We start from the raw sequence: 26,928 nt of genomic DNA on the forward strand, positions 1-26,928 counted from the left end.
TCAGGAGTGACATTAAAGACATTTATAATGTCACAAAAGATTTCAGTTTCTAAACAAATGCTGTTCTTTTAAACTTTCTATTCATCAAAGAAACGTGAGGGGGAAAAAGTATAATGTTTGAAATGTTTCTTGAGCAGCAAATCAGCCTATTAGAATGATTTCTCATGGATCATGTGACACTGAAGTGCTGAAAATTCAGCTTTACCATCACAAAATTATGTTTTAAAATATTATAAAAGAAAAAAGATATTTTAAGTTGTAATAATATTTCAAATTTTACAGCTGTTAATTTATTTTTTAAATAAATGTTTATTTATTTATTTACATTTATCTGTGTATCTATATTCTTTTTTATTGCTCTTCTGTTGTCCTGAACCTGAGCCCAATTTGGGTTTTGGATGTGCACATCTATTTATTTATTTATTCAAAAAAAATTTGATTCCCAGAGGACGTTCTTTGATTTCAAACCTATTCTGATAAATTCTGATAAATTTGTATAAAATTGTTACAATAGTGCAAAATAAAGGCCCTTTTGCTAGTGGTTTCAGACTTTTGGATCTTGCTGTGTAGGATACAGTCAAAGGTGTAGATGCACATTTAATTACAATAGTTAATAATAAATGAAATGCGAATATTTAATGTATCAGTTGTGTGCTTCCCTCCATCTGCAGGCTGATCAAAATGTCGAGTCCCTATATGAACAACCTGATCATTCTGGGGGGCTTGCTGTCATATGCCTCCATTTTCCTCTTTGGTCTGGATGGATCTTTTGTGTCAGACAAGGAATTTGAGACCCTCTGTACTGTGAGTAATGACTGATTTCTGTGAATCTGATGTGAACAAAGGTAGACCGTGGGTTAGTTGTTACACTTTTTACTCCCATAAACGTTCAGTTTTTGTTTCTGGCTATAAACAGCTATAATGGATAAATTGTCACAATAATAAGCATAATGATTTTAGCGTGAAGAACATTGATAATTATTGTTATAAAGGACTAATTTATGACATTGGTATTTTAAACATGCAAAACCAGGGCTGGAGACTACAAGCGTTTATGCAACTGGACATTTGACTCAAAGCCCTTTAAAGATTGAGACAAGTTCTCCTTAGACAACTAGCCCTGGTCTCCTCTGTATCTGAATATGAACACTTTTCACCTCTGCTTCTCAGACTGTCACCAAACTGAGTAAGCATGATTGGATGTGTCACAATTTGGTTTGGTGACTTACTTTAATTTACAAAATTAATTCACAACAGTGCTCAATGCATCATATGAAATCACATCAACGCTTCAGTCCAAAGTGCATGATCTTCAAACAAGATCCAGAAACAGCACTGCAGTTCCATAAACTGCCATCAAACAATGTCTCCAAGCCAGCAGGCCATCCTCATTGATTCCTGCATTTTACATGCTGAGATTTTCTTTCCCAGGCCAGAGGAGCTCAAAATAAAGAGTACTAGATCTGTGGGAGAGAGCAAGAGAGACAGAAGATGAAGGAAGGACAAAAAAAAAATATATGCCTCGGGAACTTCCACAGAATTCACTACACACCCTGGCACCCAATTTGCTTTTCGATAGTGGACATGGGATCATTAGATTTTATGGTTTTGCAGTTTCTGCTGCTTTGTATTCTGTAGATTCTAGGTTTTCGGTGCTGAGAAGAACCTTTGGTAACTTTGCAACTTAGCAACCTTGTTTTACTTTCACATTTAATGTTTTAGGTCCGTACATGGATCCTGATTGTGGGTTACACAACAGCGTTTGGCGCCATGTTTGCAAAGACCTGGAGAGTGCACGCTATCTTCAAGAATGTAAAGATGAAGAAAAAGGTGAGAAATAGGCTTTCAAAGCATGTCAGATACAACACTGCACCATTTACATCTTAAAGGTAAGCATCATGGAGTGACATTGCATGCTAACTGGTCTTAAAACACTGTATCTTTGCAGGTTACACTGGATTGGTCTTACAAACAAACCAAAAAAAAAAAGATTTCAAATCATCATCAATATTTACATTTTTTAAATAAGTTTCTTATGTTCGCCAAGGTTGCATTTATTTAATCAAAAATACTGTAAAAAAAAAAAAACAGTATTATTGTGAAATATTGTTATATTTTAAATCAGTTTTTAAAATGTAATCTATTCAAAGGCAGCTACATTTTAAACAGAAAATTGTTGTGCCGCTTAATATTTTTGTGGGAACTGTGATAATTATTTGATAAATAGAAAGTTCAAAGGAAAATAATTTATTTGAAATAGAAATCTTTTTTAACATTGTAAATGTCTGTACTGTCACTTTTGGTCAATTTAATGCATCAATGCTGAATAAAAGTATTAATTTTCTTAACTTTCTGACCCCAAACTGAACAGCAGTGTATATTATCACCTCTAGTGTCTACTCTTAGTCATATGGCATAACTGATTGGGTTCCAGTGAGGCAGAACACGTAGTAACTGGAATAATTTGTCATCTGACACATAATGGTCACACTTCAGTGCATTTAAATGGTGGTTATGATTTAGAAGAATTATAATGGCAAAAACAGAACAGAAAAATACTGCAGTTTATACATGAATGTGGGAATGGAGAGGAAGATAATGAGATGGAGAAACAATGAAAGAGAGGGATAATTAAAAAAAGGAGATACATTTTACATGCTTAAAATATCATGGAAAAGCAGCGTTGCCACTGAGCTGTCAGTTGTCTCATTTTTTCACTGCCCAAAAGCTAAAATATAGAAATGCTGTCTTCACTTAGCGGTCATTAAGCTGTCTCCATGCTCAGGTTCCTGACACATCCAGAATCAGCCAGTACTGCCAGTGCTAACCAATGAATCTCTGATCTCTTCTAAAATACAGCGTCTTCCTGCTCTGTTAGAAAGTCTTCAGTCGTCTGTGTGGGAACCGTTTTGGGGCATAGCTACGCATGCACAAGCGCATCCAACTCTTTAACACAACAGATTCAAGCATGCACACTGACCTCCTTTCATACACTCGTTCTCTCACTGCTCTTGTTTTTCAATGCAGTGTAAGAATGTGGCGAGTGAAGCAGCTGATACCGTATGACAGTGCTGTAAAGGATGGCTAGCCATGGCTGGCCATGTTTATTTATAGAGTTTGCAGGCTACTTCCACTGCTATAGTCAGAATCAGTAGGATGAGATCAAGAGAAGCATACACAGAAAGAGAAAGTAAGACAGAGAGTGATAAACAGAGAAAGTAAGACAGGTAAGGCAGAGAACTAGCCATAACTTCAAAGTAATCTTCCAGGTTCAATACAATGTTATTTTATAGAATTGATTAATATTTTGAATTAGCTTTTATATTATATTTTCAGTTTCAGTTTTTATTATCATTTTTGTTTGCTTTGTAAACCCCTTTCACACTGCATGTTGGACACGGAAAATTGCAGGAACATTGCTGGGTCACCTTATGTGTGAACGCAAACACGTCCCGGGATTGATTCGGGGATTGATCCCGGGTCGGGTACCTAGTAACATTGCCGGGTTCAGTCCCGGAACGAGCGCTGTGTGAACAAAAGCCAGAATTAATGCAATACGTGAAATTGCATAGTCATGAACAACCATCAATCGCTTAAATAACCCTCGCACAGAGTTCCTCATTGAGGTTAAAATTATTTTAGATACATCAGTTCAGCTCAGTCTGAAGGTACGTTACTTGTGTTTACTGTGTAAAGGGGTTCCCTTTGTTGTCGCCGAAAATGGGGGTTTCAGTAGTCGTTGAAGTGACGTCTTGGGTGGGAAGCCCATGGTTTTGTCTGACAATGCGGAGTTCATTTTGGTGCATCTACATCTGTAAAAGACTGTTTCTGTGCCATTCTTTGACATAAGGACATGTTCTGTGGAGACCAGAGGTTAAAAGGTCCCTTTAAAGGAATTTCAGTTTGATTCTTTTCTTCTAAGTGGAGGGAAGTCAATCCAAAGAGCCTGTGATCGTGATTACTATCATTGGTTTACATTTGACGGTCATGCTGTTCATCTCTTTGACCATCATTCTTGATTACTTGCCCCAAATTTGACAATCTCCTTTCCGAATTGGAATTGTCAATAATGTTTTTTTTGTTCTAATGTTGATAGCTGTTCAAGCTGCTAGTTAGTGGACTGGTTTGCGACTTTTGGCGTTAGGATTTTATTTACAACATCCGGTTGTATTGAGCCTTTCTGTGGAATTCGGCTCCTCATGTTTCAACCATGCTCCCGATCAAATCTGTAATTTGTCTGGTTCATTCTGATACCCTACAGATATTAGTAATTTTGTTATATGCATTTGTAATTTTTATTGATTTACTTTTTTATTTTATTTATTTTAATATTTCTATGTACAGTAGCTTTAATTAATTAATAATTTTTTTATGTACTTTTTTTACGTCAACTTAAACTTATTTTATTTCATTTATCCGCCAAGGTACGTTTTTCTTCTAATATTTATATTTTATTTTATATCAAAATTTTTTCAGTCAACAAATAATATTAATAGTTTTAGTTTCGGTTACCAATTACAGAACTGCTTCAATTCGTATTTTACAATATTGACAGCATTTGTGGCATGCTGATTACCATAGCTTTAGCTGTTTTTCCAGTGTTCTAAGACATATTTACAATCTCAGAATCAGAATCAGAATCAGAATGAGCTTTATTGCCAGGTATGTTTACACATACGAGGAATTTGTTTTCGTGACAGAAGCTCCGCAGTACAACAGAATGACAGCGACAGAACATAAAACACATAATAAAAGAATAAAAAATACAAATAAGTAGATAGTGAATGACAATATACAAATGACAATTGCAGGCAGGTATATTACAAAATGCAGTTATGTACATGTGTATTATGTGCAAAATTTAAGTGTATGTAGCGTCGACCAGATGGCAACAGTTCAAAGAGGGGGTGTGCTGGATGTGAGGGGTCCAAAGTGATTTTGACAGCCCTTTTTCTCACTCTGGATAAGTACAGTTCTTGAATAGATGGGAGAGTTGAACCGATGATTCGCTCAGCAGTCCGGACTACTCTCTGTAGTCTTCTGAGGTCAGATTTAGAAGCTGAGCTGAACCAGACAGTTACTGAAGTGCAGAGGATGGATTCAATGATGGTGGAGTAGAACTGTTTCAGCAGCTCCTGTGGCAGATTAAACTTCCTCAGCTGGCGGAGGAAGTACAACCTTTGCTGGGCCTTTTTCACAATGGAGTCAATGTGAATGTCCCACTTCAGGTCCTGAGAGATGGTGGTTCCCAGGAACCTGAATGACTCCACTGCAGTCACAGTGCTGTTCATGATGGTGAGTGGGGGGAGTGCAGGGGGGTTTCTCCTGAAGTCCACGATCATCTCCACTGTTTTGAGGGTGTTAAGCTCCAGGTTGTTGAGAGTGCACCAGACAGTCAGCTCTTTTACCTCCTGTCTGTAAGCAGACTCGTCACCGTCCTGAATGAGGCCGATGAGTGAGGCCGATCTAAGTAAACTAGGCAAAGGCTTTTTAAATGCTGAAATGCAAAACTTGTATTTTTGTTAAAGTTTGTTTATTAAGTATAAAGGTTTTGAGGTAACTAAACATTCCAAGTGATTATTAAGCAATTCTATCAAATATTTAAGTCTTAAGCTTTACTTTTAAAACTGTTGAAACTGAAAAGCTGGTAGTGAGCTGACTCCCGCTCCATACAGTGATGGACTGCTGGGCTTTAGCACTCTAAAGCCAAGGCTGCTGTCAGGACTGTGTTTTGTGAGTGTTCATGTGGGTGTGCCATCTTTTTATTAAGCTGAGAAGCAGTCTCACAGTATGTGACTCTGCGGACAGCCCATTACAAATCAGCTTCCGTTCAATGCAGGTCCGGCAGTCCGAGGGGCCTGTAACAGTCTCTTCTTGCCTCGGGGCTCAGCGAGGGCTATGTCAGTCACCTCGATGGGTCGTACATCTGCCTCTGCGAGATTTAAATCTGATATAGGGACAAAGGGAGATGGAGCAGATAAACTCTCAAATACACATGCATAACTGTACTACACACAGTCATGCTTGTTTCTTGTTTAGTTGTTTCTATTGTGTAGATTTTAGTTGAATAAAGATGTGTTTATCTTCTGTAAAATGAGTTGGACCACAGATAGTCTTAAAGAGATAGTTCAGCCAAAAACTATAATTCTTCAACATTTACTCAATACCAAGGTTCCCCATTGTTGTTTTGGACCAATTAACTTTCAGCACATGTACAAAAACACTTCAGATGTTCTTCAAAAGTGTATGGAATTTCCTTGCAAATTATGACTCTTTCATGAATTGGTCAATGGTACTTCTCTCAATAGATGTCTAGATGTTAAGTAAATAGCTGTTTGTCACTTAAAGCTATCATATGACTTCAGGCTTGGTATATAGTGCATTGGTCAAATGGAGTTCTTTTTGAAAACATTTGCAGTGATTTTACAAATTCCTTTTGGGGCTTAAAAGACCTGATGGTGAGTTCACACACATTTTTTAGATTTAATTGAGCCTTGAATTTATTTCAAGATAAAATCAGTCTGATTTCTCTCTTTTTACAGCATATATACACAGTTATATTCAATATTGTATGGTAAAAACCTGCATGCGCACTTGCATACTGCATCATGCAACATTCAGAGACTCTGACTACATTATGGAACGCACAGTGTCACAAATAGATGGCATCAGAGATGTGTGCATCTGTAAATTCAATCAGACACAAGCACATGATGGCCTGCATAACTTAGACTGAGCACAAACACAGTCTGACACTAATGCACCACAGGCTCTTGTAGACCTGCAGCAATAATATTGTACAAATGATGAGCAATTTGAATTGTGAATACAAAAGCTTAAGCAGAGCTATTGTGTCTTCAAACTAAATGTTGGGTTACAAGCTCATAATTAGCAACATTAAAGATGAAGTGTGTCATTCTTTTGTTGCTAAAGCACAACTTCCCAGTTTAATTTACATGGTTGTCTATAATTAAGTTATTTGTGTTAGTGTTTGTTTAAAGGAATAGCTCAACCAAATATTTCAATTCTGGCATTACTTAATCAACCTCATGTCGTTCCAAACCTGTGTGACTTTATTCTGCAAAACACAAAACGGATATTATAAGAAATTATAAGAATTTTATTTATTTTTTTATTTGTTTCATATAATGAACAACATTGGACCCCATTGAGTTTCATTGAAAAGACACTGAGGCGGTTTTGTGCATATCTTCTTTTGTGCTCTGCAGAAGAAAGTCATTGAGGTTTGGAACGACATGAGGAGAATGAGAAAATGATGACTGGATTTACACTTTTGGGTGAACTATCACTTTAATTGGTCTGTCGTGTCAACTAATGGCTCTGCCAATGGTTTGTGTTTGGTGTGGTACTACCAATGGCTAATTCCATTTTTTTGCCATTTTTGCACCTTTGATTAAACAGACACTGAGTTGTTTACATTTATTTTTGTGCAAATTGTAATCTTGTTGGCAGAGGCTACTTACACTAACTCCACCCACCATTGCCTGGTAGGGTCAGACAGACTGAAAAAAGAAACCACCCTGGTAGAGGGGTGTGAAGAGTCAGGACATTTCATTTACCTTTAGACATGAACAACCCACATTCGATAGGGTCCCAAATCCCCAATATGCTGAGGTGCAAAGAGTATCTGCCACTGTTTACACCAAGTATAAATAGCTTAGGGCAAATAACCTCTGCCTTAAGTTCAGGGGATATTTGTAGCTGCAAAATGTGGAGGTGGGGTTTAGGGCTGCCATTCGCTTTTTTGATCCATCATCACCTTCCGTTTGCCGAGATGAAAGGAGATTTTGTGCAATAAAGTGAAGATCAGTGGTCATACGGCATTGCTTTCAGTGATGGTGCTGATGTGTTCTGAAGTATCATGATCCTGTGTTATTTCAAATGTCTTTCCATTTAATGAAACCATCAACCTTTGTTTTTTTGTAGATAAAAAGCATCTGCTCAATGGTCACAGAATAACACACCAACTCCTTGTTTCCCACGACGCATGGTTTTTACCATTGGTAAGCCATCAAAAGACATCAGATCAAAACGAGTTGGCGTTTTTATTCTGAATCATGGAAGAATTTGTCCATTCCCCGCCGTCTGATTCCTCTAGAATACACGCAGGCCTCCTCATGGTGACCTTTCCTTTGATTTGGGTTCTGTTCAGGTCAACCACTGTTAAATAGAAGAAAAGAGAAAAAGATCAGACAGGAGCAGGGCTTTCATCCACAAAGGTTCAGAATGCTAGAGAAGATCGTGTGTTTGAATTGAGCGAACAGTCCATTGATGGTTCTTCCCATCTCTGGGTCTTTCTCATCCCTTAATCACCTCGTCCATTGCTTTTCCTTTTTTTCTCTTCCAGATTATCAAGGACCAGAAGCTCTTTATCATCGTGGGTGGGATGTTGCTGATTGATTTGTGCATCCTCATATGCTGGCAGATCGTGGATCCCCTGAAAAGAACTGTGGAAGAGTACAGCTTGGAGGCGAGTCTGATTGCTTATTATTAATGTTGTACGTAACAATTCAGCAGAATCCCTTCACCGGGTCATAATGGTTAATCAATCTCAATTAAATCATAGTCACAGGGAGCTGGGATCATTGAGGAGTACGTAGCGGCCAAGGTTTTATTACCGTCTGCATTATTTTTGGTTCAGGAAGTAAGATGTCCTGCACCGCCCCCACATCTATGGCGGTTGGAGACGCAGGCCAGCTGGAATGTGGGACATTGGCACAATTGTTTGGAAAAAAGACACTTGGATGAGCCTGTCCCGTGCTGACACACAGAGAGGGAAGTGTGTTGTTGAGCAGGGCTTCAAAATAGGCTGGACATTTGGAATGTCTGCTTGCTTTAGTCATGTGCATTTAGTCATGTGGGTTCATAGAATTTAGTCAGACACTGTCGCAAATGATTGTATGTGTTGAGCTGGAAGCAAAGGTAAAATGGACAATGTCAGACCTGATTCTGTAGTACAGTACGTAGTTGTGCACTGTAGTGTTTTTTACTAAAAGCAATAGTTTACCCCAAAATAAGAATTTTGTCATAATTTCCTCACCATCATGTCATTTCAAAACTTGTAATTTTGGTTCATGTTTAAATATCAAATTAAGAAGGTATTTTAATGAACCTGAAAGCTGTCTGTGCCTCAATTTAACGTCAGATTATCACAACTTTGAAGATACAAAAATGCCATAAATGTATTGTAAAATTAATTTATATGAAAGAGTATTTTAAGTTTTTATTTTAAGCATCCATGTTAACCATATTTGGTATGCTTTATGCATGTTTGTAATAATAATTAAAAAAACCTAAATTAAATCTAACAAAATTGGGATTAAGCTACTTGATTCATTTGGATTTCATTTTGGTTACCTGGACTTTCAAAGGAAGGACAGACACTTCAGAAATTTCGTTTTTGGTGAACTATTCCTTTAAAGGCATGTTTTCAATGACATCCAACTTTCCATTTCATCTGTCTGTCTCTTCTAGAGGTGTATGATCCCTGTTCTTAGTGTGTTAAAGAGTACGTCTAGTGACTAACAGGTGATGTGGCTGAGTGGCCATCACACCGATGGAATCATGAGCGCTGTCTCTCTGGAGAACTCTCGGCAGGGAGATTAGCACAGATTGATTGGTGCTAGGACAGGGCCCATAAAATTTCCCTTAACTCTAGGGTGTTTAGATGAGCTTCTCCTTCCTCGTCTTCCCCGTCCTCTACTGTATACAATATGTAGTTTATTTCAGCCCATAAGAATTTCTTAGAGGTCAAATGGTTGCATTTTACCATTTATTTGGGCTTAAAGCAAGCCATTTAAGTGGCATTCACAGGGATAGATATTTATTATTAATGAAGAGTTTAAAAGTCATGAATTTTCTATGAAAGTCAGTGGTCTGATGGCAATATCTAGCAGTGACTGTTGGGTACAGTGAATCTCAAATTTATTGTGCCCTGATATTGTTGAGTTAAGCACAACTATTAGTAACCAGCAGTACAGCAGTTTGGCAACGCATCAACAGTTGAATCCCTGTCAGTGCCAATGCAACTTTAAAGCTTATGTGATTTTTAAGAATCGCTACATGACTTTTGGCTTTGGAATAAACCATTGTTCACTGTTGTGTACACTGAGTAGTGTTTATTTAAAATTAAGTAATGTCTGTGAGGCCAGCGACAATTACAGTGGACAGTCTGTCAGGAACTTGAAACAGAAGAACAGAAACAGATCTGAGTGCAGCGGACAGCATTGATGTGAGGCAAACTTCTGTGTTTAGAGATTCACAAACTAACATTAACAAATCACATAAATATATAGATTTATGAAACAACTAAATATCTGTAGAACTGATCCTGAAATTGTAATTATAAAAGTTCATTGACATGATGTTTGTCAACTACCCACAAACGGAAGGATCAGAGAAAATGAGATTTTCAGATCTTAAATAATGGTAGCTTGCCAAACAAAATGTTTCTCCTTGTGGATATTGGTATGTGTTCTAGAATAGAGATAGATTGGGAGCACAAGTTCAGTGTATATCCTAAGTGTTTCTCTGGTCTGATGAAGGACAAACTGTGGAGGGGCTGATTAGAATTCAGCAGGTTTCCCCTGCAACACTCACCGTTCTCGGTCCTGTTCTGCAGCAAGCGCAGTTTGCCTGCACACAGTATTGCAGTGTGGCATTGCCATGGCAACAGCAAAGGTTTCTGACACCCATAAATCAGCGCTGTCACTGCTGATCCCCAAGACAAAAATACAGGCAAAGGCTTTGGACAGGCGCTGTAATGACAGGTACCTAGAAATACACACACATGATGACATGCAAAGTATGTAGAATTTGTGTAAGATGTTCAGTGTATCTTGTACAAAATAAATGCACAAATTTGGAGTAGATTAATATGCTCCTATTCTCGAAATCAAAAGAATAAATGCTTTTACTCTGAGGGTGAATTCACAAAACATTTGCATTTTTTCATGCAATATCCATCCATCCATCCAGTTTAAAAACTCACTTCTTATTCAATTAGCACTCATAATACAGTTTATCCAGTTGCAAAATATTGCTCCACTGTGAAAATTTAAGTTAAGTCATTGTCATATTTTTTTTTAGCACAAGCTATGTAAATTTGGCTCATTATAGCACCCTATTCACAAAAGTCAGCTGTATTTACCCATGTAATTAATGGTGAGCCATTCCTGCTTCTAGAAAGCAGATGAATATTATTTAAAAAAAGATGTTTGTGTACATTTTCTATCAATCATGGCAACAGTAATCCATCAAAATATGATGATGGATGAAATGATATGCCCATTTTGTGTCCAGATTTCTGAACACAGAAAACACAGGAACACATTTCCATGAAATAAGACTCTCTCTCTGCCTAGTCTTCCTGAGTGAAAGTGAGCCGTCTGTCAAATTGTCTGAAGTGTTAAAATAACAGTTTCAGACTGAGGACAGGCAGACAGCCATGAGTCCCCAGGATTTTCAAGTGCAAATGCTTATTTTAAGAGGAACCTTAATACAGGAAATAATTGGTCTAAACATGTGTGCTTCCATTATGGAGTGATTTAGACACAGGTCTGGAGTGTGTTGAGATCTGCTCTGACTGTACAGCGGGGAAGACCGACTTTGCTGGCAGAGGATCTAATGAATAGGCACACATAGCATTTTGGGTACATTTGATCGACTTCTGTTCATTTTATATTGAGATAATGACCTTATATCCACAAGCTTTTGCTTTTATGAAACACATTTTACAAGAGACTTGTGTATACTTCAAGTGGCTCAAATACCAAAATTGAATGAAAGTAAAAAGAAATAGCTGTAAAAAATGTATTTATTAATTTATCCAGTCATTATTATTAATTTTTTTTTATAATGTTTGCCGTTCCTCAAAATACTGGTGATTTGAGGTTTTACTATTGAGGTTTTACACAATGACCCACACACACTCCTGCTAAATGATCAAAGACAAGAGTTTTGGTAAGAAATGCAAAAGAAAAGAAAAGAAAATCAACTCAAAAATCAGTGGGGTTTGTACTAGCATGGACATGACCCTCGGACAGGTCTTTTTTTTTATTTATGTTTTCTCAGCTTCTCAACAACATCCTTTTATTCACTTTTGTTTAAGAATGTCTCAGTAGAGCTTGTAACGCAGGGATAAAAACCCATCTGTCCATTTGTGTCCTCCTCAGCCCCGTTTTATGTATGATGTGTTTGGACATTTGCAGAAGTGTGTGTGTGTGTCTTCAGTAATCTGAAAGGCCTTGTAAGACTCTTTATGTTAAAGGCTGTTGTTTGTGCCGGAATCAGTGGCTCAACAAAACAAACTGGGTCATTTAGTGCTGAAAAGCTACCTACCTGACTCCTCAATTGATCATCTGTGAGGAAACAGCAGAAAACCTTGCTTTCAGGAGCAACCGGATCATGTGGACATGGTTATTGTCTGCTGTACCCATCAGTCATTTCAGCAGGAGCTGGTTGAGGCTTTGCTAATGGTGCCAAAGATGATTGATGGCAGTTTATCGAGTGTATATGTAACATAATCCTGAATGTGTCTTTGTTGAATGTTTAATGTGGCAGGTCCTATTAGATGCATGTGCTTTGGGCCTTACCGCTAAGATTTATGAAATCCAGTTTGTGATCCAAGAAAGTGTCTCTCTCTCTCTCTCTCTCTCTCTCCATTTCCCTTAAATCATCATGTCTTGCCATTGTCTTTTGCATTTATGTGGTCTGGATAAGCAGACTCCGTCTCTCGGCTCATTATTGCTATGCGCCGTCTGCTGATTGAGCATGAGAGGGATGCAATTTACCAATTAGAGACCTTCTAAATTATACGGTATCAAGGATTCCTGTACTTAGAAAGGAGCGCTGTCCATCAGGGCCATCTGATACAGATTTTTAAGGACCTGAGACCCCTGCCACTGAAGATGTCGTTGTTTATGCAGCTGCTTCAAGAGATTTGGAGCTCTCTGAAGCCCATTTATTACACACTGACATGCCAACAGGGTGAATTCAGGTCAGTTTGGCAACTCTTAATGTCTCTGTGGCAAAAAAAAAAGAGCCCAGTTTTCCTCAGTTCACCCTAGAAGTTTTGGTATAATTCAGCCATTACTCCAGTGTTCAGTGTCACATGATTGTACAGAAACCATTGTGGTACTCAAGAAACATTTCTTCAAAACAAGGTACATTTATCTAAATTGCTGAGAATTATGTTCATTTTTCTTACCCCAGTTTTATCTTTGAAGCACCAATCGAACTAATTTTAGTGAGGTTTATTTTGCTCGTATTTTGCTTCGTTTTCTTGTTTTATACATGTAGAAAATAAGATGGAAATTCTGACTTAGAACCTGATTTTTTGCAGTGTTATCCAGAGATGGGCATGAGTACCCAACACAAGCAGAACGAGTGAGCATTAAAACATTGATTTTACATGATCATACATGATGCAACTGAATGGAATGGAGTGCACGGTCTTTAAAATGTTCACTGAATCTTCCCACAAGACAAAATATGATGCCTCATGTTTAGAATTCTGTTGTAACAGGGCATTTAATAATGATCCTGTGAGACATTGAAAAGAAAGAAAAACAGCAAGACACAATACAGACATCTCAAGTAGCCTACTCCGAAAGGTACTCATCACTCCCCATCATTTCATGTCTTATTGCTACCATACTATAAATTTGAAAAAAAGAGAAATCTTGAACAATACTCTGTCTCTGTCTCTTACTCTGTCTCTCCTTCACTCTCTCTCTCTTTTGGTCCTGAACAGACACTCTCAATCACGGCCCCAGACAGATCCATTACACTCAGCTCTGCAGCTCCCTTTTTACAAAGAAGAAAATCCATTAGTATGTGTGTGTGTGTGTGTGTGTGTTTTGAGAGTGAACATGAGGGCATGTAATAGAAAGAAAGATGGAGAGAGAAACACACAAATGCAATATCTCAGTGTCCTCCATGTGCCTCCACTACAGCTGTTTTTAAGCACTGACATCACACGGATGCATGTTTCTGTGTCTGTGTGTGTGTGTTTGGGAAAGTATGCTGCAGTTCTTACCAGGAAGTATTTGCCATAGTTCTTGTATAGTTTATAGTGACTAGGTACACATTAGTATTTGTAATAAAACCCACAGAATAAATAGAAAAAGTAGATTCCTTCATTCCCTTAATAGTTTAATATAGCACTTCCAAATTTTCATAGTAAATTTATCCCAGATTCATCCCAATCCCCCCACTAATTACTATCCATAAAATACAAATTTACTAACATGTTAAAACATTAAATAATTGAATTATAGTTTAATTTTTTTATATATATGCTTTAAATAATTTTGGAAAAACTACAATTTACTAACAATTTAGTAATTATAATGATTTTGGATACTTATTTTCTGATAATTACACTATGCTTTACAGACCTTAAATGAACAAAACCGCTTTATGTCAAGTCAGATATGACTGAAAGACTTGCGGTTCAGTCGGTTCATTCAATGAAGGATTCGTCAGACTGGTTCAAACCAATAACAGGTGAGTTTCTGAGACTTTTCTATGGTTATTCAATAACCGTTCTGATGGATTCAGTTAGTTCATTCAGTAAAGGGTTCATCAGACTGATTCAAACATATCATTCAAACATATGAATGATATATAATTTATTATAAGGACTGACTAATCTATTTATGAATAATGTTTCAATTCATGTTTATTGTGCAGCCAGCGCATAAGAAAAGTCTGCCTTTACATTATATCATCACAATCAGACCACAATCTAACAACTTTGATTTTAAATAAATTTAAATAAATATAGTTTATTTTGCTGTGTTGCATGAATGATGTGAAGTTATGAAACTATGTGCCTGTTTAATACAACTGGTTGTCACAGGTGAGTCTTTCAGCACTACTATTAAGAAAGTGTTGAGTAAATGTGTTTATAATAAAATAAAATTAAAAGTTTTAAAATAACGGCATGAGGTTCTTATAACATTCATATGGGGCAATGGACAGGCTGTTCATTAGTGTAGCGAGGGCAGCAGTATGAACTGCATTCTGCTCCCTCGTGTGCACATCTTTCTTGCTACATCAGCCGTGTGGTGGCAGGGTGCATACAGATGTAGGGCTCACAGCAGCATTGACTCCTCAAGTCCTTGAGGAGATGCTTTTCCCTCCTCGTCCCATGGGAAAAGGCGATGCTCAAGGCTGATCTCACCTAAACGACGGTGTCATGGCTGGTCAACGTCACGCCTTAGCGTGTGACATAGATCACCCTCCCCCCATCCCTTGAGGCACCCGGGACTCCGCAGCCTTGAGGCACAGCTAATTAAACCCTCAGCGGTGGCAGGGGAGCTGGCTGGGTGCCAACCCACCTGGGCATAATGACACACACAGCTGGTTGACACAAACCAGAGAGCAGCGCTCATACGATCTGCCCTCTCTGAGTCACAGCAGCTCTTCTGAAGAAATTTTCACGGTTGCCCTAGTGGTCTCCGTCCCCTGAGGCCAATGTTGAAACGAGACACTTAATGTATGTATTCATCCATACATCATGTCATTGTAAAAAGCAGTGGTAGTGTTGAAGTGTGGGTGTTGGTTTATTTGGCTACCATCATGGTGATGAATTGGATGTCAGGTTGATTTGTGATCCTGTCTGCTACATCTTTTGATTATATTTGCTTCGGATTTTGAAACAGCCGAGCAACAGAAAAGGACAGCAGTTTGTAAGTGTTTTGTCTTGTTTTCTCATTAGACTACAGCACGGTCGTCATTGCTAGGAAACTTTGTTTCATTGTCTGTGTTTTTTACCATGGTAAATACATGCTGAAGTGGCATTTGTTCTCGCGTTTGCCTATTGCGGGACTCCCAAGTTTCAGTCTGCTAAATGGTGAGGTGTAGCCAAAGCCAGTAAAAGTACTTAATTAGCTGTTTTGGAAGCCCTTGTTTGTAAGTGTTTTGACATGTAACTCATCCCGCCTCACATTTGTGGTTTGTAGTGCTATTACTTTTCAAAGTTTATGATTTTCATGTGGAAGATCATAAAAGACGCAAAAAATCCTTTGGCCTTAACACTGTCTCTGCAGGACAGTGGCCTTCCAGTACCGAAGTTGAAGAGTCTTGTCACATAGACATTGGGCTAGCTAGCAACAAAAACATTACCCTAGCAACCACCTAGCAAGCATTCAAAACACCCCAGCAACCATCCAGAACACCCTAGCAATGCCTTAGCAACCATCTGGAACACCCCTAGCAACACCTTAGTAACCATTTAGAACACCTTATCAACTGCTTACCAACATCCAGAACATTATATGGGGAAGTTGTGGCCTAGTGGTTAGAGAGTTTGTCTCCTTACCCTAAGGTTGTGGGTTTGAGTCTCGGTCCAGTAATACCATGACTGAGGTGCCCTTGAGCAAGGCACCGAACCCTGAGTATGACAAATTCTGAGTATGGGTCACCATACTTGGCTGTATGTCATCTTCACTTTTTTTTCCGCTTTTTTACGTCACTTATAGAATCCACCTAGCAATGTAACTCATTAACAGTGCTCTAGCAACATTTAGCAACACCCTAGTAACCATCTAGAACATCCTAGCATCCACCTTGCAGAGTGACAGTGTGAAGATAAGTTACAAATCACTTATGAAATGTTGAAAGAAACACTGTCTAAATTTCAACGAGCTGTGAAATTTGCTAGGACAAGCTACTTTGCAAATGTTATTGGAAAAAATCACCAAAATCCCAGAGTTCTTCTTTTCAAAGATTTACTCTGTTCTGAACCCTAAATTAAAGGTGTCTGCCGATACATCTGTTGAATTTTGAGAAAGATTTATACAGTTCTTTGTTTGTCGAATATCAGAAGTTTGAAATCATATACAGCAATCTACAAGTGTGCCTTTGACTGTACCAGAAACCCCTGACATGCTTTCTGAATTTTAGCTTATCTCAATATCCATTATTCTGACATCTCTGTTAAGGCAAATCATTGAAACGGCCAGTCCATGTATAGTTTCTGTAATAAATAAAAGTTTTATTTCAGGGATCGCCCCCTTACTGTTTACACGCTGTAGTTGAGTCCTTACTGAAAAAATAAATATTTGATAAGAGTGTTCTCAGCATTTCTGGCCAAGATTTTAGAGAAAAGTGTTCTTATTCAACTGGAGTCATTCCTTGATGAAAATTATATTTGTGAAGCATTTCAGTCAGGTTTTAAGTAGCATGATAGCACAGAAACATAATTATTAAAGGTTTTAAATTATATATTTTTTGGCAATCAATCAAGGGAATATGACTGCAATTTTGCTTTTAGATCTCAGAGCAGCATTTGACACAATTGACCATCATATTCTCATCTTACAACTTAATACGTGTGCTGGCATCTCTGGAAATGCCTTAAGTTGGTTTAGATCCTATTTGTTAAATAGAAGTTTCTCTCTTGGTATGGGTGAGTGTACATCAGTTTCATCACATTTATCATGAGGTAAACCTCAAGGGTCTGTATTAGCACCGCTTCTCTTCTCTCTCTATATGCTCCCATTAGGTTTCGTTTCTGCACAAATACAGTGTGTCCTTTAACTGCTACGCAGACGATATACAATAGTATGTACCATTTAAGTCAAATGATTCCACTGCCATGGAAATGACAGTCGAGTCTGAATGATGTGGAGATTATTTTCAGTCCCTCTGAACTTGATAACACAGTTCAAATTAAGCTGGGTCCCCTGAGCCCCTTTAGGAAACATCAAGTAAAAAATTTGGGGATAGAGCACTAAAATTCAACAAGCATATAAATGAACTGAGGATGATCTCTAAGATTAAGCCTTTTTTATCCCAGAAAGATTTGGAAAAAGTTATTCATGCATTTGTCATCTCAAGATTAGATTACTGCAATTCGATATATTATGTTTCTAAAAATAAAGTTTTAGACAGACTGCAGATGGTCCAAAATGCGGCTGCTAGAATGCTCACAGGCACTTGTAAATTAGATCATACTGTACTACCCCGGTGTTAAAATCATTGCATTGGTTGCCTGTTTCTTTTAGGATTAATTGCAAAATGTTATTATATGGCACAGCTCCATCTAATATTGCTGATCTATTTCAGGAACAAAAGCCAATAAGATCCCTACGATCTCAGTCACAGAATCTTCTAGTTGTTCCCGGGTCTAAAATGAAATCTAGAGGGGATCACACTTTTGCGGTGGCTGCCCCTAAATTATGGAACAGCCTGCCGTTATATATTAGGGACGTATGGACTCAGTTTAAAAGTAAATTGAAAACATTCAATCATAGATGAGTGCAAAGGTTGCTAGTACCATATGCCTCTTCTGGTCCTAGTTAAGATGTATTTTGATTGTCTTTTTAAGGTTTCTTTCTATTACTTTTATAATTATATGGATGTGAACCCTTTTTAAAAGTTGTCTTCTGCTCATTGTGTTACTGTCAATGTTGTTGTTTTATTCAGTGCTTTATAAATACATTTGAATTTGGATTTTATATATAACAGTACCGGAACAACCATATTTTAACAACACCCTTGAAACCATCTAGAGCATCCTAACAAATGCATAGCAACACCCTAGCAACTATCTAGAATGCTCTATCAACCAACTGTACAGAAATGCCCTAGCATAATTTTAGAACAGCCTAGCATCATGGTGGCTGGTTTTGTACCACTCACATTTTTTACTGAAAATGCAAAAATGTCATTTAATTATACACTGCACAGTCCAAGAAACAGAAAATGGAAATTTGCTGCTCAGACACACTCATAATCTGTCAGCAGCTGTGAGGGAACGTGTGTTTCTTTGTGCCCCACAGTTCATTACATTTTAGAGGCCTTAAGACTCTGATGTGTGCAGTGGTGGCTGGTGCTTATCCAGAGTGGAGAAGCACAGATGTCGCTTATCAGTTGAATTTATTTTCTCCCAAAAGCTGCTTCGCAAACTGCTGCTAAACAGTTCATATTGAAAATTATTGACCAGACTCACAACTGCAGTATTTACAAATGTTGGCAGGCAAGAGACAAGATTACGAAGGACAGGCTAAATGTTACGAGAGCTAACAGCATCTGTATCTCCAAGGGGTCTGTGTAAGACTGAATGCCAGCTGTTTTTATTTTTTATTTTCAATGATGGCATAAGCTGAAATACACATCAGCACTCTTGTTAGTGGGTGCTTTATGTAATTTTACTAAAGCACAAAAATACCATAACATGTCTGCAGATATTTAGTAAGCATGCTAAGTTCACAATACATGCTTCTCTGAAAAACAATACTACAGCCAGTCATTCAACTTTGAAATGTGTGTTCTGTGTCGGAATGTCTGTTTTTGTTTTTATCTGTGTGATTCCAACTGCCAATTTCCACAGTAGTATTTTGACACCCTTGGATGCCAGTTGGCAGAAAACACAGCGTTTTGCAGCCATGGAAGCAAACGAACTGGTTCAGAGATTGCAGATTCTACCTAAAGACCCACAGCATCCATATAAAAAAACAGGGAATATTAAAACATTAAATCAGCTCATCAACATGGATTGTTGCCTTCCATTGACAACTGTGCCCATTCCTGTTGTGTGTCCTCAATCTGGCAACTTGAATGATGATTGAATCTGAGGAAAACTTTGAAAAAACTTAGGGCGTTAGAAAAAAACTCTCTCCAATATTTTAAATTAGCAAAATGTTTAGGACTGCAGTACCAATTTCAACTACTAATTGTCAATATTAAATAGTGCAACTTTAAATATTTGTACGGTTTAATTTTTTATGAATCTTTCTACCTGTCTAGTCTTAAAGCAATTACTGCATGCAATCAGCCTGTTTATTCCCTAAAAACAATCCTAGTGAACTCAATGAACATCTCAGATCAATATCTCAGTGTGGTGGGAACGTCGTCTACCATCTCTGCCCAGAGCGCCTCTGCTTCCTGCTCTTATCAGCATCAGTCTGCCACAGAGGCCTCCATCCACTCTGCGGTCCAGAAACCGAGAGATTTGAGAGGAAGAGCAAAGAGGAGGGGAAGAAGTGCCCTCAGGATCAATACGCACATGAGCACTGGAGGAAAGACATGGTGTGAGCGGAGATGTAAACCATATGGTACTATTAAACCCTACACCAGTCACTTACACGAGTCTGCTCTCTCCCCTGCGTCCTCCTCGACACACTCATGCATGGCTGCCTTCCTAATCACCACTCCTCACCCCGCCCTCCTGCCCTGTCCCGCACAGAGCCTCCGTCCTTCAGGACATGTTTAGCCTGAGATTTCATGCTTCCGCAATCCACGCTGCAGGTGACCACCGAACATATTTAACCCTGCCTTTGTCCCCAGTTACAGCTCTCCCCTGATTGAGGAAGCAGTAATACCGCTATTGTGAAGGCCCTGGCGATTCCCTTGTTAAGAAAGCTGTGAAATCCTTCGTGCTTTCTGCTTACAGGATGCACACACTCACACGTGAAATGGCAATACACAGCAGGTGATCATAGAGTGAGCTGTGAAGCTCTGCAGGGTGGGAATAAAGTAGATAAATGAGATGTTAAAGGAGAAGGAGAGACGTGAAGAATGAGAGAAGAGGGGAGATGGAGTAGAGGGAGGTGCTGCCCACCTCCTGACTGCCATCTGCACATTCATTAACCTGCATGCCACAACACACTGCTGTGATGGGATGGGCCAATCACAATCCTGTGTGTGTGTGTGAGAGAGAGAGAGAGAGAGAGAGAGAGAGAAAGCGAAAGTGTTTGTCTCTGTTCATCTTCCATTTCTGTTATTAAGATTGTAGAAAAACAAAGAAAGACCGTGTTTTTAGAATTTTGCATGATGCAAGAGGTGCTTGGAAATATTGTTATGATTTGTTAAAGTGCCAAAATGTCTTTTCTTTCTTTTCTTGCATAATTATTTTTGTTTGTGTGTGTTGGTAGAGATGTTTGTGCTAAGCAAGTGGGCAAGGCAAAGAAGACATCAGAGAGGTCTTTGGCCCCTGATGCCCTTCACATGCACAGCTCCACGGGGCCAGAACAAGGCCACATCAAAGGGCTTCAAAGGGCCTCTGAAGCAAACACCTATTAATAACATATTGTAACCCTGGTAACAGGCTTTTTATCACAGTCACTTAAACATTTTTATATGTATCGTGTATGTGATTTTGTATTTACAAAATATTTGTCTTGTCAGTTTAATTCAGACAGCCTTTGTAAAAAAAAAAAAAAAAAAATTGGAAGTCTTGCACATTAAATATTGGTTGAGCCCATTCTCACATTAAAATAAGGTGGACGTTTTGTTTAACACTTGGCAGCAAACTGTTTTTATTGAGGTCTTTCTCAAAGTGGCACAGCAGAAATGGACTGCATTCAAATCCCAGGACATTTTGTGGCATCTGACACATTTGTGCACTAGACAGTAGCCTTTTTTAAAACTTCAAATTTCAAAGGATAAAATGATCTCTATTTTTTTTTATTTATTATTATTACCTGGTAACCATCCTTGTTACAGCCACTGAATTGAATACACAGTAAAAAGTAGTAGTAGAAAATAAGTATTATCACTAATAGGGCAAAGGTGCATCCCAGTTCGCGCACTTGTGTACTATTCTAGCTCATTGTGTAGTATAAATAGTAGTTTGTTCACACTGAAAATTTCAAACAGAAAAAATGCACTTTCTTTGCTCTGTTTAGGGCGAACACAGTTGAGCAATAAATTACTCATGGAAGGACAGATGTGTTGTGGTGAACCACACATTAGATCAGGTGAAGATCACATATTTTATTTTTATATTTTTTTATACCTTTTTGGTCTTTTTTTTTTTTATCATGCATGATCAGGAGCTGGATGGAGAGAATGGTCCTATAGCACCCACACTCACTGTAATGATCACATCAGAGCTTGACAAGGATTGATTCTGACTGTAATTTGTTCCGCACTGCCATCTCGATATGGCCTGTCCTTATCCAGAGAGTGACTCAATGGGTGATTTTGCAACCAAGATGATTTAAATCATATAATTCATAGACTAGAATGCTACCGGTTCAGTGCTGAAGGGTGTCTTTTCTCTTTATCAGTCTGCTCTCTTACGCAATCCCACAGACGGTCTGCCTGTTCCTCCTCCCGCTCTCATCAGCTCGGAGATCTCGACAGACTTGGCCAGCAATCAGGCCAGCTGTAATGAATTTATACTCCGCAATGGGTTTCATTCCTTTTGGGATCCAGATCTGATAGTGCTGCTTGGTGCAAACGGTGCAAGTTTTCCGGTCCTTTGCAATTGTAGCTTGTCAAATTGTATGACCCCAGTGTGATCTTGGATAAAAGCCTTGGCAAACTGTGCCACATCAGCGGCGTTTGTATCAGGCTGTTGCCTATGCAAAAGGGAAGTTCACCCACAAGTAAAAGTCTGTTTTCATTTACTTATCCTCATGTTGTTACAGATTTTAATGGGTTTTTTTTTGTTGTTGTTTTTTGTACCATACAGATTTTCACTTTTTGGATGAAAAAAAAATTTAATTCACTTTGTGTTCTGCAGAAGAAATAAAGTCATACAGGTTTAGAACAGATTTTTTTTTTTGGTGACAGTAAGCATTATGAATGAGGTTCTGAGCTTTTCCCTTTATTTGCTGATGCTACTTTGTGTGTGATGTCTGCTCTCTGCTGAAGATTTCATGATGAATTAATGGTGCCAAGATCACTGCACCATTCAGATCCACTTGCAGGAACAGCTTTTTTGATTAACCTATTTGACGGGCTTGTTTCCGACGTCATCTCTTAGCTGGATGTGAGCACAAGCTATATTTGTGTTTTATTGGCCCTAAAAATTATTATAGAGAAGAATCTTCTTACACAACGTGCTCACATTGAGTATTAAAGCCTGTAGCACAGTTTCTCTTTCTCTCAACTCTAATATGAAGTTGTGTGTTGAAGCTCACACCCCCAAAATGGTTCTGTGTGAAAGAGAGGCTGATTTGAAGCGTGGGTCGATAGCGCTGGCACCGCACAGACCTACTGAGCCAGATAACTCAGCCACAAACAGCTCTTCATTACTCTCATAAGACTTGAGTCTCTGTGAGAATGAAATGTGTCATTTGGCCGATATGAGAGGCAGGTGCTGAAGCCCGATCTGAGGGATTGGATCAATGTGACGGGCTGCAGGTGGTCCGTCATTACCACACAACTCCAAATGAGCTGATTTAGTTTTTTTTTTAGATTCGTCTTTGAGAGAAATTGTTAGATAATTTATGCAATGCTGTAGGAGTGAAATACTGTGGGGTCTGAAAGTCTGAGACCACATTGAGAATCAGTTTATTTTTAATCTTCATAAAACAGATTTATTTGGAAAAATAATAAAATTAATCCCCAAAACCACATGGTATAACATATATACAATGTGTTTGTTTATTTTTATGTAGCTGGAAATATTTGTATTCATTTATTTATTTCATTTCTTTATAAATTAAGAGAAAGAAAGAACTTTTCAACCTGGGCCCGGTTCCCCAATAACGCTCACTCTTAGCGCGCAAAGAAGACCTTAAAAGATATATCTTACCAAAGTTGTTTTTGTTCCTAAGTGTGTTCCCCCGAAGTGTCCCCTAGGAAGCTTCTTAACACGCTGCCTCTTACGACCGACGTTACAATGGTGCTGTCCCGAGTGAAGGTGCTGACTTAGTTGGCATCGATTGCTCAGGAATCGATTTTCCACTTCAGGCGAAGGTGCAATACAGCGTTAAGAAAGACAACAAGTTCTATACAAATGAAACATTCCTCAAATTATTACAGTAACATTTATTATAACATAGTTTAAGTTATCAGTAAAATATAGACTATAAATTAAATTATAAAATGGCCAGTAATATGGTCAAATGATATGTTGTGACGGTTAGTCGAACCGGGTATCCCTCGCTAATCATCCACCCTCCTTATCCCGTTGTGCCACTTGTGCCGCTTCTTGACATGGGTTTAACAACTTATATAACGACTTGTCACTTTTATATTAATGGTAAGGTACTTTACAATCAGAATTGATTGGCAAGCAGCTGCAGATACTTCTGTTTAATATTGATTGCCATTTAATGTTTTCAATAAAAAGCAACCTATCTACAATGAACAGAGAGAGAGAGAGAGAGTTAGATACAGAATATGCTGGGGAAGCAATGTGAAAAAAAGGAACTTCGTCAGAGGAACTTGAAGTTTTGCTGGACCTTGCCACCAGGTCCCACGACCTCGATGAAGCTTTCTGTAGAAAAAAAAAAAAAAAAAAAAAAACCTTAGCTCTGCAAGCAGCTGGATTTCAGGGCTTAAAGGAAAATTCCACTGCATTAGCCTGGCAAGCGCAGGTCTAAGAAGGTCCAGCAGCTCCATAATGAGTTATGGATAATTTTCCATAATTCTTTTTAATATAGCCACGTAAGGCAAAATGTCAAAAGGGCTTAAGTTTTGCAGTATAAAAAAATGACATTGACTAAACGGCTAACGTCTAAACTAGAGGGCCTTGATTCAATACAAGGCCACGTTGAATCGCTGCCATAGTTGGTCGCTTACCGGACATCACCATGCTTACCCATTTATAGATCTTAGCCATTTAGAGCCAAATTGTTTGCCAGACTTTAATTATCAAAAGTGATTGCCAATTTATACGCTTTAATTACTTTACAAAATAGCCTAAGCTAATTACCACCATATTAGTTCTGATACCACATAAAGTCAACTTCATAAATAGGCATGTATCCATTACGAACATATTTTATTATGAGTCTTAAAATGTCCATAACATAAAATCATTGTTGAGCCACAACATTGTCAACATACCATAGTTTGACTTGTACTGCGCTGCGCTGATTTCTAAAGACTGCTGCACTGTGGGGCCGACTAGCGTCTTGAGCTCAAACAACGCTAAGAGAGAGCTTACGAATGGTCCAGACCAACCTTACGAAAGTGTGACTTACAGAAGATATACTTAGCGTACGGACGTGTTGGGAATCGTGCCATAAGGTTAAGAGAGAGGTTAAGGAATAGGTTAAGAACTTTAATAGTTTATTTTGAAATTATTTGGATGGATAAATAAATTAAACAAGCAAGACAAAATGGATGCACCAAATACTACATGCTAGTTAATATTAATATATGTCAGTGTTAATATGTCAGGTTAATACACACACACACACATACATATATATATAAACTTTAATAGTTCATGCATAAATCTGATATTTTCTATTATTTAAACCCGAAAATAATAAGGAATATAGCAGCAACTAAAAGGGGGATGCACAAAATACTTAGACATTCTGAATTTCATGTTAATTCCATCTTTTCATCTTCATTGGTATGCAGATCTTATATTTTGTTATATAAAATATTTACTAAATAATGCAATAGTAGCAACAGAATTAAAGTGATCTCAGATGTTGTCAGGAGTTTTAAGTTCATATCAGAAGGGCTGTGTGTACAGACATGTGCCTTCATTACTAGAGATACAGAACATTTTCTCAGTATGTAAATGCTTTGAAACTCAACCTCTCTAGCGCCCCTGATGGCTGACGACCGCATGCGGTGCGGGCCTGTGGCACCAGCCTGCCGACTGACACAGTTTCCAGTCTGAGCAGCTGAGACCCGATAACAAACCAGCTCTGACCATCTGACAGTAAGACAGCCTGCCTGGCAGTCGGATGGAGCCGAGCCCCCCTCTTTCTTTTTCAACTTCACCCTCTGACACCCTGCCAGCCCACAGCCTGGAGAGCGTCCAGCAGAGTCAGGCGGGCATCAGTACCCCCTGCACTCACACACATATACGCCAATGCACACTCTTTCACACCTGCAAAAACCTGACAGGTACATGCACGCATACACATTTAGGACATATGCCAGAGATCTGAAGTCACATGGTACGGGCAGCAGCGTTACCAACATGAATGCAAATGAAGTGTGAGTGAAAGGAAAGAGTGTAAAACGAGAAGACATTTCGTCATATTTATAATTGCATGTGTGGAGCGTGACTGTGGGATAATTTCATTGGCTGTCTGTGTAGTTCGATGTATCATAAGAATGCTAGGAGAGACCCGTTATCAATGTTGAGCAGAATATTCCAACAGACTGGGAACTGAGCTGCTCGTTTATATCCATGGAAACAAATTAAGTTCCATTCGATTAATCATTAAGTCATTTGTCAGGCTAAGATCTCCCTGTCTGTATTTTTCTCTCATTCTCCCATTCTCTTTCTTGTTCACACACACCGAGTAGATGAATTTAAAACTCAATTTTCAAAATCTTACTGCAGAAACACAGTCTGTTCCTCTTCATTATGTTCTACAACATCACATTTCTGTCTTCTTAGTCCGGGATTTACTGGATTCATTAGAATGCCAAAAAAAATGGTCCTTCCAAAAGAATATCCCTTTGCCTGTTCTTTTTAGTAAAAGAGGCAGTCTGTTGGCCTCTCATCTCGTCTAAAATGGGCCGATAGGAGGGAGGAATGGCTGCCGCTCAGAGAAATGTGCATGGGCTGTCCTATTTGAACATGCTTCCAAATGCAACAGAGCAAGAAGCCAAGCATGTACCCTCTTTTATTTTTTATCTTCTAGTCTCTCTGAACTTAGTGCAAAGTTTTTGGCTCAAATGGCCACCTACAACCACGGTTATCCAATTTGGCAGTAAGCTGAGCTAGGGAACAGAAACTAAGAGTCGTCCACATCCTGACAATGTGCAGTAGGCAGAAAAGGGCAGTTTGATGTGGTAGTGCATCAATAGTCCTGAACCCAGTACATTTCACTGGCGCATAATTCAGCCAACTAGGATATCAGAAGCATGTGCCATCCCATGACATCCAGGAGTTACAGTCATTTGACTGCATTAAGGAGCATTGATAGTTTATATAATTTACAGTGATGGATTTCTTATGATCACATTTAGCAGTGTTTACCTGCTTGAGGACCATGTCAGGTGACCTGGCCCTGAAGACGG

General features: G+C 38.5%; 1 protein-coding gene across 1 annotated transcript in view; it reads left to right on the forward strand.

Annotated features, from left to right (window-relative positions):
• The window catches only part of LOC113091598 (gamma-aminobutyric acid type B receptor subunit 2-like), an 85,713-nt gene that overhangs the window by 44,010 nt on the left and 14,775 nt on the right, over window positions 1-26,928 (forward strand). Inside the window, exons 10-12 of the mRNA XM_026257174.1 lie at window positions 672-804; window positions 1,723-1,830; window positions 8,369-8,491. Of these exons, the coding sequence (XP_026112959.1) occupies window positions 672-804; window positions 1,723-1,830; window positions 8,369-8,491 (364 nt within the window). The remainder of the gene's footprint in view (window positions 1-671; window positions 805-1,722; window positions 1,831-8,368; window positions 8,492-26,928) is intronic.

Source organism: Carassius auratus, unplaced genomic scaffold (assembly GCF_003368295.1).
Source record: "Carassius auratus strain Wakin unplaced genomic scaffold, ASM336829v1 scaf_tig00214237, whole genome shotgun sequence".
NCBI classification, from domain to species: Eukaryota; Metazoa; Chordata; class Actinopteri; order Cypriniformes; family Cyprinidae; genus Carassius; species Carassius auratus.